The sequence below is a fragment of the Misgurnus anguillicaudatus genome, unplaced genomic scaffold (assembly GCF_027580225.2).
Source record: "Misgurnus anguillicaudatus unplaced genomic scaffold, ASM2758022v2 HiC_scaffold_33, whole genome shotgun sequence".
Taxonomy (NCBI): Eukaryota; Metazoa; Chordata; class Actinopteri; order Cypriniformes; family Cobitidae; genus Misgurnus; species Misgurnus anguillicaudatus.
The window spans coordinates 6,874,433-6,889,099 of record NW_027395283.1 but is presented as its reverse complement, the minus strand read 5'-3'; the positions used below and the strand labels follow the sequence as shown (position 1 = coordinate 6,889,099).

Genomic DNA, 14,667 nt, shown 5'->3' with positions numbered 1-14,667 from the left:
GAGAGAGCGGTGTTCGCATATTGGCTTACCTCGACGATTGGCTTATAATAGCGCATTCTCGGCGGACGCTGTGCGAACACAGAGATCTAACACTTCAACATCTCGCCCGTTTGGGTCTTCGGGTCAACTGGGAAAAGAGCAAACTCTGCCCCACGCAGAGGATCTCTTTTCTCGGTATGGAACTGGACTCGATCGATTTATCGGCGCGTTTGACAGAAGAACGTGTTCAATCAATTCTGACTTGCCTCGGGTCATTCCGAGGGAAGAATGCGGTCCCTCTGAAACAATTTCAGAGACTCCTGGGGCGTATGGCAGCAGCAGCGGCCGTGACACCGCTCGGACTGCTCCATATGAGACCGCTTCAGCGTTGGCTTCACGATCGAGTCCCGAGGAGAGCGTGGCGCGCCGGCATTCACCGTGTAACCATTACACCTGCGTGCCGCCTAACATTCCCCCCGTGGTCAGATCCTGCGTTTCTCAGAGCAGGGGTCTCCATGAGACAGATCTCCCGGCATGCTGTTGTACACACAGATGCCTCCGACACGGGCTGGGGAGCCACGTACGGCGAGCTCACGGCTTCGGGGGTGTGGACAGCACCCCAGTTGCATTGGCATATCAATTGCCGCGAGTTGTGGGCAGTATATCTGGGACTCGTACGCTTCGCGACGGAGCTGCGAGGGAAGGATGTACTAGTACGCTCAGACAACACTGCGACTGTAGCGTATATCAACCGTCAAGGCGGTTTGCGCTCTCGTCACCTGTCGCATCTCGCTCGTCATCTCCTCCTTTGGAGTCAGAAGCATCTGAGGTCCCTTCGTGCCATTTACATACCGGGCTCGCTCAATACAGCGGCAGACGCGCTTTCCCGAGCAGCGCGCCCCGGCGAATGGCGACTCCACCCCCAGACGGTCCAGCTGATTTGGAGGAAATTCGGTCGAGCGCAGATAGACCTATTTGCGTCACCGAACAATACCCATTGTCGCCTGTTTTATTCACTAACCGAGGGCAGCCTCGGCGTGGATGCGTTGGCACACAGCTGGCCGCGGGGCCTGCGCAAATATGCGTTCCCCCCAGTGAGTTTAATAGCACAGATTCTGTGCAAAGTCAGGCAGGACGAGGAGAGCCTTTTAATGATCGCCCCATATTGGACGACCAGGAATTGGTTTCCGGAATTAATGCTCCTCGCGACAGCCCCTCCCTGGCGGATTCCCCTGAGGAAGGACCTTCTTTCTCAGGGAGGGGGCACATTATGGCACCCGCGCCCCGACCTGTGGAATCTCCACGTTTGGTCGTTGAGCGCGCGCAAGGTTTAAGTGATTTACCCCAAGCGGTATCTAACACTATTGACGCGGCACGAGCTCCGTCTACGAGACGGGCTTACGCGTTAAAATGGAACCTTTTCGTCACCTGGTGCTCTTCGCAACGCGAGGACCCCAGAGAATGCCCTATTAACATTGTGCTTTTATATCTTCAACATAGGTTAGATGGTAGGCTGTCACCATCCACTATTAAAGTTGATATCGCCGCTATATCTGCGCATCACTCACTTATTAACGGCAGATCAGTGGGCCAGCATGATTTGGTTGTTAGATTCCTGAGAGGCGCTCGCAGGCTAAACCCCTCGCGCCCTCCTTCTATTCCTCCCTGGGACCTGTCCATGGTGCTGAAAGCGCTACAGAGTCCTCCGTTCGAGCCTTTGCAGTCTGCGAGTCTGAAGCTTCTATCCATGAAGGCTTTGACCCTACTAGCATTGGCCTCGGTGAAGAGAATAGGGGATTTACATGCATTCTCTGTTGACGATTCGTGCCTTCAGTTTGGTCCTTCTGTCTCGAGCGTGACCTTGAGACCCAGACCAGGCTACGTGCCCAAAGTTCCCACTACTCCCTTCAGAGATCAAGTGGTGAGCTTGCAAGCATTGCCTTTGGAGCAGGCAAACCCAACCGAGGCTTTGTTGTGCCCCGTACGCGCACTACGATTCTACGTGGACCGCACGCAAAGCTTCAGGACCTCAGACCAGCTCTTTGTTTGTTATGGTGGCCAGCAGAAAGGGAAAGCTGTCACTAAGCAGAGGATGTCTCATTGGATAGTTGATACTATCGCCCTAGCTTACAACTTGCAGGGCATTCCTTGCCCCTTTAATTTGAGAGCGCATTCCACACGGAGTGTTGCCTCTTCTTGGGCATTAGCTCGTGGTTCCTCGCTGACAGACATCTGTAGAGCTGCGGGTTGGGCGACACCTAATACGTTCATTAGATTTTACAATGTTCGTATCGAGCCTGTATCCTCTCGTGTTCTTTCCTCACCAGGGAGGGCACGGAGAGCAGACTCGCAAGTCGGCTTGCAGCCTCCGACTGAGGCTCCAAATTGAGTTTCAGTATGGAAGGCTAACAGAGCAAAAATGCGTAATGGTTTGATTTGCTCCCTCCACTGCCTTGACAGCCTTTGTTGCGGAGCATTGGCTGTCAGCCTTTCACTAGTTGTATTCTTACGAACCTACGTGTTTGGCCAGGGCTCCACATTGCGTCCCAACGGGTTCCTTTGTGAGTATTATTCCGTGGGGTTAATCCTACTAGCCCACGTTTCCCTTAGCAGAGCACTGCTTTGCTTACACAGCCACGGCTGTCATTTTACCTCAACTACGGTTGACTTTCGCCCACCAATAGCCCTTAACGGGGCGGTGGCTTCCGCAGCGTTCCTATCCCGCTCTGGTAGGGCGCTTCCCAGTTGCTGGCACTACTGTGGGGTTAAAGGAACATCTAGTGCCCGGCCTTCTGCCTTAAAACCTAATTCTCCTTATCCTTAAGTGGAAACCGGAGGGCTTTATGCAGACACTGGAAGAGGTCAGCCCCTAGTGGCGTTTTGGTAGGGATTCCCAATTCGTCGGTCACGACGTGACGTCGTAGTGACCGACTGAAAGGGAACGTCTCGGTTACGGATGTAACCCTCGTTCCCTGAAGGAGGGAACGGAGACGTCACGTCCCGTCGCCACAGGTGCTGCCACCTGCTGTTTAGGCCGGTCACCTTCCGGCTTTCTCAGCGAACAGAAGCTGATTTCCTCATTTGCACGTGCGCCTTATATACGCACCTGGCGGGGCGGCGCCAGCATTATGCAAATATCTCAATGCCAAGTTCATTGGCGTTTTTTGTAGTATTCGAAGCAGATTGGTCTCTCTAAGCGAGTTCCCAATTCGTCGGTCACGACGTGACGTCTCCGTTCCCTCCTTCAGGGAACGAGGGTTACATCCGTAACCGAGACGTTTACTAGTCATATACTGAAAGTGTACATGCAAGTGTTCTGTTAGTGTACTCTTAGTAAACTAGTAGGTTACTTATTGTATACTGCTTGTGTAACAAAGCACTTTGACACTGAGGATCCATCTGCAGGTTTTTATTAAACACTCATATTCCAACAAGCAAGGTCAAACAACAGCAATGTCAGGCAGGCAAACCGCTCAGCAATGACAGCCGGTACAAATCAAGACTTTGCACTAACTGAATGTTTCCAGAGAGTTTATATAGGCTGTCCAATGAGTTTCAGGTGGCAGAGTAATCAGTCCCGGTATGCGGGATTATGGGAAATGGAGTCCAGAACGAAAGTAAATATTCAGGGGATTCAGCCATATATATAGATATATATATACAACCTCAAATCAGAAAAAGTTGGGACACTGTAGTAATTGTGAGTAAAAAAGGAATGGAATAATTTACAAATCTCATAAACTTATATTTTATTCACAATAGAATATAGATAACATATCAAATGTTGAAAGTGAGTATATAATATATAAATAATATATTTATAATTTTTGTATTTATTATTTTTGTTTGATTAGCTCACTGATAGCATACGAAAGATTTAGCTTCAAATTGAAAGTACAATTAAAAGGTATGTGTCAAGTATAAAAATTAATACACAGGAACATTGTATTGTACTTCAAGTGCAATATATATATATATTTTTAGTATGATGTTAAGTTCACTTAAAGTAAAGTTGAGTAGTAAACTACTAGTTAACTAAAAGTATAGTAAAAGAATACTTGCAAGTATACCTGCAGCACACAATTAGTAACTTACTAGTTTACTAAGAGTACACTAACAGAACACTTGCATGTACACTTTCAGTATGAGTACACTAGTTAACTAAAAGTTTACACTGTAAAAATACTTTGCTGCCTTAAAATTTTTTGTTAAATCAACTCAGATTTACAAGTCATGTCAACAAAGATTAGTTGTCACAACTTATAAAATATAGTTGAGTCAACTTAATTTTATAAGTTATAACAACTCACCTGTAGTTATAACAACTGGTCTCTAATCAAGACAAATAACAGTAAGTTGAAATTACTTGTAAATCCGAGTTGATTCAACTAAAAATTTTAAGGCAGCAAAGTATTTTTACAGTGTAGTAAAAGAATACTTGCAAGTATACCTGCAGCAAAATTAATAACCTACTAGTTTACTAACACTAAAGATTCTCCATAAGGATAATATACATTTGTACACTACATATACTTTCAAAATTTACTTAAAATATACTGTTTCTAAAGGATGCTAAATAATGTATTTTATAAATATGCTGTCAGTGCATTATAATGATAACTTTAACAGATAAAGTATACCTAAAATAAACTTTAAAATAAGTTCAAATTAGTATACTTTAAAAATTGCACAGAACTTTAACATATATAACATATATATAACAAGTATATATTTTTTTAAAGTATACTTTTAGAAAATATACTAAATTATAATTATTTTGAAATATGTTAAAAGTTTAATTGTAAACAAATATGTTGTAAGCATACTTTCAATATATTCAAAGATGGTACATTTCTTTCTAAGTATATTTGTAATGTACTATTGCAAAGTTAAATATACTTGAAATACAATAAAGTATATTTATTTTTCACCAGGGCTAATCATATGGCTTTTTGCAGCTTTCTTGATGTAGCTTTTGTTGTTGCATTTTTACTTAATACTTTTAAGTATATGTCAGTAAACAAGTATAGGCCAAATATACTTAGACATTTCGGTCAGTATAGGTCAAGTATACTTTAGTACAATTTAAGTATATTTCTGAGAAGTACCTAAAGTACATTTTAGAGAAGTACATAAAAAGTCAACTGAAAGTATACTTTCTTATTTTAAGTTTAAAAAAAGTATACTTATAGCACACTTGAATAAACTTCTTTTTCGTAAGGGTTGACTTTCTCTTCTTTTTTCTAATCTTCATCTCTATCATTTATCATCTGTACTTTGTGTTGATCTGTTGTGTATATATTGTGTTTGTGTTGTTATTTCTGTCTGTATTCTGATGATTTGATAAATAATGCTTAAAACATGAAATAAAAACCAAGTTGTTATAAAAAGAGTTTAAGATGAACATCTAGTCAAGTGTGCATAACTATAGAGGTGTCGGCCTATCAAACAAACCCCATTAACAAACATCATATATAATGTGTAAGAAGAGTAAGATCACAGTATTAAATCCTGGAATGAACAAACTCAACATCACATTTAATAAACAGACTCAGACATTGGATTGAATTCTTATTGTGTTGATCTGACAAAGCATCAAGTGTTATTCATGTACACTTCATATTTTCTGTTTGTTGGGTTTAAAGGATACACAGCCTATAACAGCAGCAGATCAATTTACATTTATTTCTAATATTTATATTCTAGGATTTAAATTACACTGTACAAGTTTACTTTAAACATTTTTTTAAATGAGCTCTACTCACCATACTCTCTCTAGTTTACAATGTGGATAATATTTTAGATCAGAGATCAGCTTCACTCCTGAATCTTTGAGAGTATTCCAGTACAGATCCAGTTCTCTCAGGTGTGATGGGTTTGATCTCAGAGCTGAAGTCAGAGCAACACAACCTTTATCTGTGATATTACACTCACACAACCTGTAGAGAACAGAGACTTTATGTGAATGATACAAAACTACAAAGTTTGACACAAATCTCTAACCTCCATCTCTTCATGTAATGTTCCTCTTTCAATCCCTCAGTAACGGAGACACTGTGTGTTTAAATGTCAAATAAATCCATCACACAGCTGACTATTAGTGTTAGATGTCCTAAACCACATAAACATTTCTTCATAAATCTGTTTTGAGTTCATGACTCGCACTTGTAATTCTCATCAGGTATTTGATGTAAAAATCTTCCTCTATTACAGGAGGAATATCAGCTGGAGATAACATAACTCTGATCTTACATTTAAAGATGTTACAGTGTTTAAAGATCAATTTCACTCAATCTATAAAAACATTATTAATGTGTGTGTCAGTGTCAATGATGGATCAATGTTTTTAATCATCTTTATAAAAACAACACGACGAGGAGAAAAACTCTTCATACACAATAATATCAGCAAAGATTTCATCAAAGAAACACCAAACTACATTTTCTGACATTTTAACAGAGGAGTTTTGTTGCACGTTGTGATGGAAATTGAAATGAATCATAACTAATTATAACTAATATGTCTTTTCCTTACAGGTTTAAACATTTGTACTGTATGCTTTTGACAATAAAATGTGTTGAAATAGAGGAAGTACGTGTGGTTAAATGATTTTAATTTAAAACCCATGACTTGTTAAAGTTGAGGTCATCAAGAAAGTTAAATTTCGTTTTGTATGCATGGTAACAGAGAGGAGTTTCTGAATTGCAGATATGAAGAATAAATCATATTAAAGATAAGTGATTTGTCATGTATCTATCCTATATAAACTCTTATATTCTTTCTGATGAGGAGGATTCAGCCGGATTAAATCTATTCAAAGACATTGACTGGAGTCTGTCAGTTTGAACACATGGGGCCCTATTTTAACGATCTGAAACGCAAGTTCGAAGCGCAAAGCGCAAGTGACTTTGTGGGCGGATCTTGGGCGCTGTTGCTATTTTCCCGGCGGGAGAAATAAGTCTTGCGCCAGGCGCAAATCAATAAGGGGTTGGTCTGAAGTAGGTTCATTATTCATAGGTGTGGTTTGGGCGTAACGTCAAATAAACCAATCAGAACGCTATCCAACATTCCCTTTAAACGCAAGGGCGCAAGTTCCATAGCGGGTTGCTATTATTATGACGGATTTCCCAGGCGCACGGCAGGAGCGGTTCACAGGCGAGGAGACCGACGTTCTTGTAAGAGCAGTCAAAGACAGAGAAGTTGTTTTGTATGGGGATAGGAGAAACCCGCCCAAATCAGCGTCTGTTAAACAGGCGTGAGAGGAAATAGCCGCAATTGTCTCATCAGCTGCGCCAAGCACTACAATGATGTCAGGAGACGGGGGGATCCCAAGCTTGCCAGCATAAATCGGGCACGCCGGGCACACAGGAGGACATCGCTGCGTCCATCCTCACCGCTGAAAGGGTTTGGGGGCTTTGAAATCGGACACAAGAAACGCAAGCAAGGTTCAACCACAAAGTACACTTACAAATCAAGTTAACATACATGAAGGTTTCTTATGAAAACATTTTAATTATTATTTAGATAAAATAAACGTAATACAGCCACACAACAAACTTATGAAAATATTTTAATCGTCATTTGCATGATAATTGTTTAACGCTGCCACACAAAATAAATAAAAACTATCACCACAACGCTCACCACAATGATTTCCCTTATCTCATGTATTAATATTTTTTATTGTAACAATTTATGATTTAATGATTTCCCTTATCTCATGTGTTAATATTTTTCATTGTAACAATTTATGATTTGCAAAAATAACTGTTGCATCTGTGTAGATTAGATAAGCAATGCGCGTTGTGCACGCTATACATTGCATAGACTAGATGTATCTAGACTAGATACATAGACTAGTTTTTTTTTGGTTAGTAGCGCAATTGTTTTTTGAAACTGCAAAATAGCATAAGAGATGGTTTGCGCCGGAGCACGCCTCCTTTTTTGCGCTGAACCGCCCAGGCAGCGCAAGTTCATTCCCTAGTTTGCCGACGTGCGTCTGTGGAGGGAAAAACCCGCTGTGCGCCAGTGCAAAATACGAAATGATACATGCGTCACTGACAAAGTCAATTGCGCTGGGTGCAAGATAGAGCCCATGATCTTATTTCCTCAAGTGTTTGTGTTCATTAGGGGTGGGAATCATTTGGAGCCTCATGAATCGATTCAGAATCAACATATATATTAATATGTTAACCAGCATATCGATATGTAACTGTAACTGACATATCGTCTAATCATTATCATTATACACAGTGATTTTGGCAGTATTACTGTATTTATCTAATGCAGCGCACCCAGCGTCTCCGTCTGAATAACAAATGATGTGCATATTTTTACAGAAGTATATTCATGTTCTTATCTATATCTAAACATTTAGCGGCAGGTTTTTGGAAAAGCTATTAGCACATCAGATGAGTCTGTAAATGAAAGGCGCTGTTTCTTCCTGCCGCTCACTGAACAGAGAAAAGGCAGAGGAAGACCACCCAAACATGTATTTTGTTTTCTTGCAGTCAAATAGGGCTAGATGTATTTGTTTTTTTTTTCTCTTCTGCTCCTGTAAGTTCCGCTGTGGGTGCTCGTGCGATGCGCGCTCTCAAGCTGTCTGTGTGCAGCACCCCTCCCGCAGTTGAGTTTGGTTCTGATAACGTCACATTATTATTTTGTAAAATAACTTTTAAGAATCAATTCTTGACATTTGTGAATTGATTCAGAATCGTCCACGTCCACATCACGATGTATCGAATAATCAAATTTTTCCCACCCCTAGTGTTCATAATGGAGAAAATGTTGTGTGACTCTTGAGTGTTTGTCTTCTGTGGACACCCGGTGAGGATAAATGTCTTGTGTGTGTTGTCTACACGATTATGTAACTTAAGTCAGTCAGGTGTGTAGGGGAAATCTAAAAACACAACATCATTCATTTTTATTGTAGTACAATACAATTTTAATTTTAAGCTTTATCTCAGTTTTTATCTTCACAGGTTGTGTTGTGGTGAAACACTGCAGTACTTTGATGACGTATCGATGTCTTATAATTATTCATGAGACTGCTGATTTATTTTCTTACTGATCATGGCCCGTATGTATAAAGCCGCTCAGAGTAAAATTTTAGTCTTAAATGTGTCAAAATTCTAAGAATGACGTCATTTTACTCTTATTCTTAGACTTAAAGGAACAGTATGTAGGATTGTGGCCAAAACTGGTATTGCACTAACAGAACTTGTAGCTAAAACTGGTACTGCAATCACACAACTGGTGGTCAATACACAACATGACAACATAAACATCAGTTGAAGACTGCAACTCCACTTTTTAAATGACAATATCCTGGTCAGACCACTGTTGTCAGTGATATAAATATTTGAAATGAAAATGATTTCTTAATGTCTAGTGACATATCAGGGCCATTTTATGATTAATTTATATAAATTTCTTACATACTGTTCCTTTAAGAATAAGTTTGATTTATAAGGCCTCCTAAGTGTTAAGACTAGGTCTCAGCTCCTAAATTATTTAAGAGAGCTGGAGAGGTCTCTTAACCTAGTTAAGAGTAACAAGAGGGCAGCAGAGAGGCGGAGATCATTCACTTTACAACAAAGAATGTGTTAGAATTACTTTAATTCAAATGTATTTCTATAGCACTTAAAAAAACATTGTTGCATTGTTGCAGAGCAGAAAATGTACAATAAATACATGTTAGTAGTTTATAGACAGTAGATAAGAATTAATAACATTAGTGATGGCAAACAATCTCAGCGCTAAAAGTTCGCTCTGGTGATGGTGGTAACAGTCCAGTGATAGAGAGACAACTCAGCTGTGCAGCAGATGAGCAATAAACTGAGACTCGAAGTAATCCAATCTCTCCACAGCGAAGACAATCTAGTTCATGCGGTGACAGATTGTAGAACTGAAGACTGAGTGATGACTGGAAGTCTGCAATGACGCGACAGCAGATAACACAGACTAATACTTGAAACAAACTGGGAACAAAACATAACATGACAGGACAAGATGGCGAAATGCATCAGAAGCACCTCTAGTACATTCAATGACAGACCCGCAAAGACTGAGGGGAACTAGCGAGTATATATATACTAATGCCGATTGGTAATCAAACAAGCTTCAGGTGGTGGTGACGTCAGTGAGGAAATCACATCAAACAAAAACACCTGTGAAAGACACGCAAATGGATCAGTGACATACATGACAACACAGGGAAACAGGAACACAACAAACCAGTAAGACCGAAATCATGACATTACCCCCCCCACGGCCGACGGAACTCCCTTACCAAGCCAGGATCCAGGATGTCCCGGGCCGGTACCCAAGACCTCTCCTCCGGACCATAGCCCTCCCAGTCCACCAGATACTGAAAGCCTCTACCCCGGCGGCGCACATCTAAAATGGACTTAACAGTATACGCCGGGATACCATCAATAAGACGAGGGGCGGGAGGGGCGGGAGCAGACGGGACAGGATTAAGAGCAGAGAAAAATACCGTTTTTAACTTAGAAACATGGAAAACCGGATGGACCCGACCGAGAGTTGGTGGCAATCTGAGCTTAACTGTCACCGGGTTAATGACCTTAACAATAGTGAATGGCCCAAGGAAACGGGGTGCCAGCTTACGAGAGGGCTCCCGGAGAGGCAAATCCTTGGACGAAAGCCATACTTTCTGCCCACAAATAAATCGAGGGGCTGGTCGGCCGTGAAGGTCAGCCGCGACCTTGGTTCGTCCTGAAGCTTTTAGGAGGAGATTTCTAGCCCTTCTCCAGGTGCGTTTGCAACGTTGGACAAAGGCTACCGCCGCATCGGGCTCTTGAGAGGGAAATAATGGAGGCTGGAACCCCATGGATGCCTCAAACGGGGACATGTCAAGGGAAGCCGTCGGAAGGGAGTTGGGCGCATACTCTACCCAGGGTAACTGTTGGCACCAGGAACTCGGATATTGGGATGTCAGACAGCGGAGCGCTCTACCTAGATCCTGATTAGCCCGTTCACATTGTCCATTGGTCTGGGGGTGATAGCCTGAAGACAGGCTGGCAGTACAACCAATCTGTCTACAGAACTCCTGCCAGAAACGGGAAATAAATTGGAGACCCCTATCAGAAACCACGTCTGTAGGCAGACCATGTAAGCGGAAGACGTGTTTGATCATGGCACTAGCAGTTTCTTTGGCAGACGGAAGTTTGGGCAAAGGAATAAAATGAACCACTTTGGAAAAACGGTCAACTACTGTTAACACTACAGTGTTACCTTCAGAACTGGGTAAGTTGGTAACTAAATCAATGGCAATATGAGACCAGGGACGAGATGGGACAGGAAGAGGCATAAGACGACCAAGGGGCATCTGATGGGACGTCTTTCTGCGGGCACAAACTTGACAGGCTAACACAAACTGTCTGACATCAGGACCCATTGAGGGCCACCAGAAACGTTGGCGGACGGCAGCCAATGTTCTCCGAATTCCTGGATGACAAAATAACTTGGATTCATGACACCACCGGATAACCTCAGAGCGTAACGCGTCCGGAACCCATAACCGCCCCGCCGGACACTCAACTGGCACTTCACCCTCTCGACCAGCCTGCTCCACTCTCTGTTCGATTCCCCAACGCAGTGAACCCACCACCTGCCCCTCCGGGAGGATGGTTTCGTCTCTGGTGGGTTGAGGACCCTCGAACACACCGGATAGAGCATCGGGCTTTATATTCTTGGAACCAGGCCGGTACGAGAGGGTAAAGTTAAACCGGTCAAAGAAGAGTGCCCAGCGGGCCTGGCGAGATGTTAATCTCCTGGCTGAACGGATATACTCTAAATTCTTATGATCCGTCCAGACCAGGAAAGGCTCTGAGGTCCCCTCTAACCAGTGACGCCATTCCTCCAAAGCCAACTTGACCGCCAGCATTTCCCGATTACCTATGTCGTAATTTCGTTCCGCTGGGTTAAGCTTATGTGAGAAATAGGCGCATGGATGCACCTTGCCATCCTTAGAAGACCTCTGAGATAAGACAGCGCCGACCCTGACATCAGAAGCGTCAACCTCAACAATAAATTGGGCAGCCGGATCTGGAATAGAGAGAACAGGAGCAGAGATAAACCGGAGCTTTAAATTATCAAAGGCTTCCTGAGCTGCTTTATTCCAAGCAAACCTCGTCTTAGTTGAGGTGAGCGCCGTAAGTTGGCGAAACCCAGAAACCTTAATAGCTCCTTACGGGATGCGGGGACGGGCCATTCAGCGACTGCCTTGACCTTGGCTGGATTAGGACGTATCTCACCAGCTGCTATGACAAAACCGAGGAACGAAACCGACTTCTGGTGGAACTCGCACTTCTCTGCCTTAACATACAGCTGGTTCTCTAAGAGACGTCTAAGAACTCTGCGTACGTGTTGAGTGTGTTCCTGCATAGAGGGAGAAGAGATTAGTATATCATCCAAATACACAAAGACAAACTTATCAATCATGTCTCTCAACACGTCATTAACCAGAGCCTGGAAGACAGACGGAGCGTTACAAAGCCCGAAAGCCAGAACGCAGTACTCAAAATGTCCAGTAGGGGTGTTAAACGCCGTCTTCCATTCATCCCCCTCTCTTATGCGTACCAGATGATAAGCATTGCGCAAATTTGATTTGATTGATTGCCTTTATTGTCATTGCATATAGCAACGAAATTTTAGTTTACACTTCCCCATAGTGGTAACATATAAAGTGACAAGACAACACTAATACATAAATAAGTGCATTATAAGAAATTATAACATCAAAAGAAGTTGTGAGTTCAGGTATTTTATAGCCTTTGGGTAGAACTATTCAAAAGTCTAGAAGTACGACCCTTGAAGGATCTGTAACGCCTTCCAGAAGGCAACAAAGTAAAGTGGTAGTGACCTGGATGGAAACAGTCCCGGATTATGTTTTTTGCCCGCTGCAGGCATCTGGTGTGATATATGTCAGTGAGTGATGGAAGCTGTATTTGGATCATGTTTTGTGCTGATTTCCTGATTCTGTCCAGTGCCTTTTTGTCAGCGGTGGTGCAGCTGCTAAACTACACCAGAATATCATGTGTGATAATACTTTGGACAGAACAGTTGTAGAATGATAAAAGCAACTTCTGGGAGAGGTTAATTTTATTAAGTGACCTGAGAAAGTACAGTCGCTGCTGAGCTGTCTTCACAAGGGCTGTGATGTTGGTTGCCCAGGTCATGTCCTCTGAGATGTATGTCCCTAGGAATTTAAAATCCTTAACCCTCTCCACAGTGTCTCCATTAATGTTAACAGATACAGGGTCAGTTCTCTTCCTGCGAAAGTCTACCATCACCTCTTTGGTCTTAGAGGTGGTGAGAGACAGGTTGTTATTGAAACACCATGTGGAAAGTTTTTGGATTTCATCCCTGTAGGCGAACTCATCATTGTTGTGAATAAGTCCAATAACAGTGGTATCATCCGCAAACTTGATAAAGGTGTTACTTTCATGAACTGGTGTGCAGTCGTGAGTGTATAGGATGTAGAGTAAGGGACTCAACACACAACCCTGGGGAGCTCCAGTGCTGAGTGTGAGAACAGAAGAAAGGTGGGAACCCAGACGAACTGACTGGGGACGATCTGTAAGAAAGTCAAAAATCCATCTGCAGATATTTGTACTGATGCCCAGTCCATATAACTTGGACACCAGTCTTCCAGGGATGATGCAATTGAAGCGGAGCTAAAATCCACAAACAGCAGTCTTGCATAGGTGCCAGGATGTTCAAGATGGGTCAGCACACAGTGCAGGGCTGTGTTGATGGCATCCGCTGTTGACCTGTTTGCTTTGTAGGCAAACTGTTGTTGGTCCAGTGTGGGTGGGAGGGAAGCTTTTATGTGAGGTAGCAACAGTCTTTCAAAGCACTTCATGATGGTGGAAGTGAGGGCCACTGGTCTATAGTTATTAAGACTATTCACAGCTGTTGTTTTGGGGATCGGCACAATGATAGCAGATTTGAGGCACTTGGGGATGGAACAGGTAGACAGAGAAATGTTAAAGATGGAAGTAAATACCTCAGCCAGTTGGTCTGGGCAGTCCCTCAGCACTCTCCCAGGGATCCCATCAGGGCCAGCAGCCTTTCTGGGGTTCACACCAAGGAATGCCCTCCTGATCTCTTCTGCACTCTAACAGAGTGTCAGGGCATCTGTGGGCAGGACTGTTGTTGGTGTGGTCAGTGTTGACTCAGTCCTCGTCTCATTCACCTCAAAGCGCGCAAAGAAAAGATTAAGCTCCTCTGCCAGATTGCTGCTGGTACTCGGGCTTGGGTCTTTTGAAACCTTAAAGTTTGTGAGGCGTTGGATTCCCTGCCAAACACGCCTAGGATCCCCCTCGTTAAAGTGCCCCTCTACCTTCCTCCTGTAGGCCGCTTTTGCTTCCTTAATACCTGTCTTTAGGTTGGATCTGGCTATGCTATATAGTTCCATATACCTAGACCTGAAGGCTTTATCACGGTTTTTCAGCAGCAACTTGACCTCCTTGTTCATCCAAGGTTTGTTGTTTTGATAACATTGTCACTGTTGAGAGACAGGTGAATTGTCAATGCAGGTCTTAATGTAATGTAGAACAGTACAGGTATAATCCTCAAGACTCTGCTGTGAGAAAAGTGCCCAGTCAGTGCGTTCAAAACAGTCTTGCAGTTGTGGAATTGCAGTAGCAGGCCATAGTTTTG

General features: G+C 43.0%; 2 protein-coding genes across 3 annotated transcripts in view; both read right to left on the bottom strand.

The window, feature by feature from the left end:
• LOC141363207 (protein NLRC3-like) overlaps nt 1–14,667 on the bottom strand; it is a 261,612-nt gene that overhangs the window by 8,094 nt on the left and 238,851 nt on the right. For both annotated transcript variants that reach the window (XM_073865808.1, XM_073865807.1), the window contains exon 9: nt 5,745–5,918. In XM_073865808.1, the coding sequence (XP_073721909.1) occupies nt 5,745–5,918 (174 nt within the window). The remainder of the gene's footprint in view (nt 1–5,744; nt 5,919–14,667) is intronic.
• LOC129437200 (protein NLRC3-like) overlaps nt 1–14,667 on the bottom strand; it is a 196,869-nt gene that overhangs the window by 17,117 nt on the left and 165,085 nt on the right. The window lies entirely within an intron of this gene.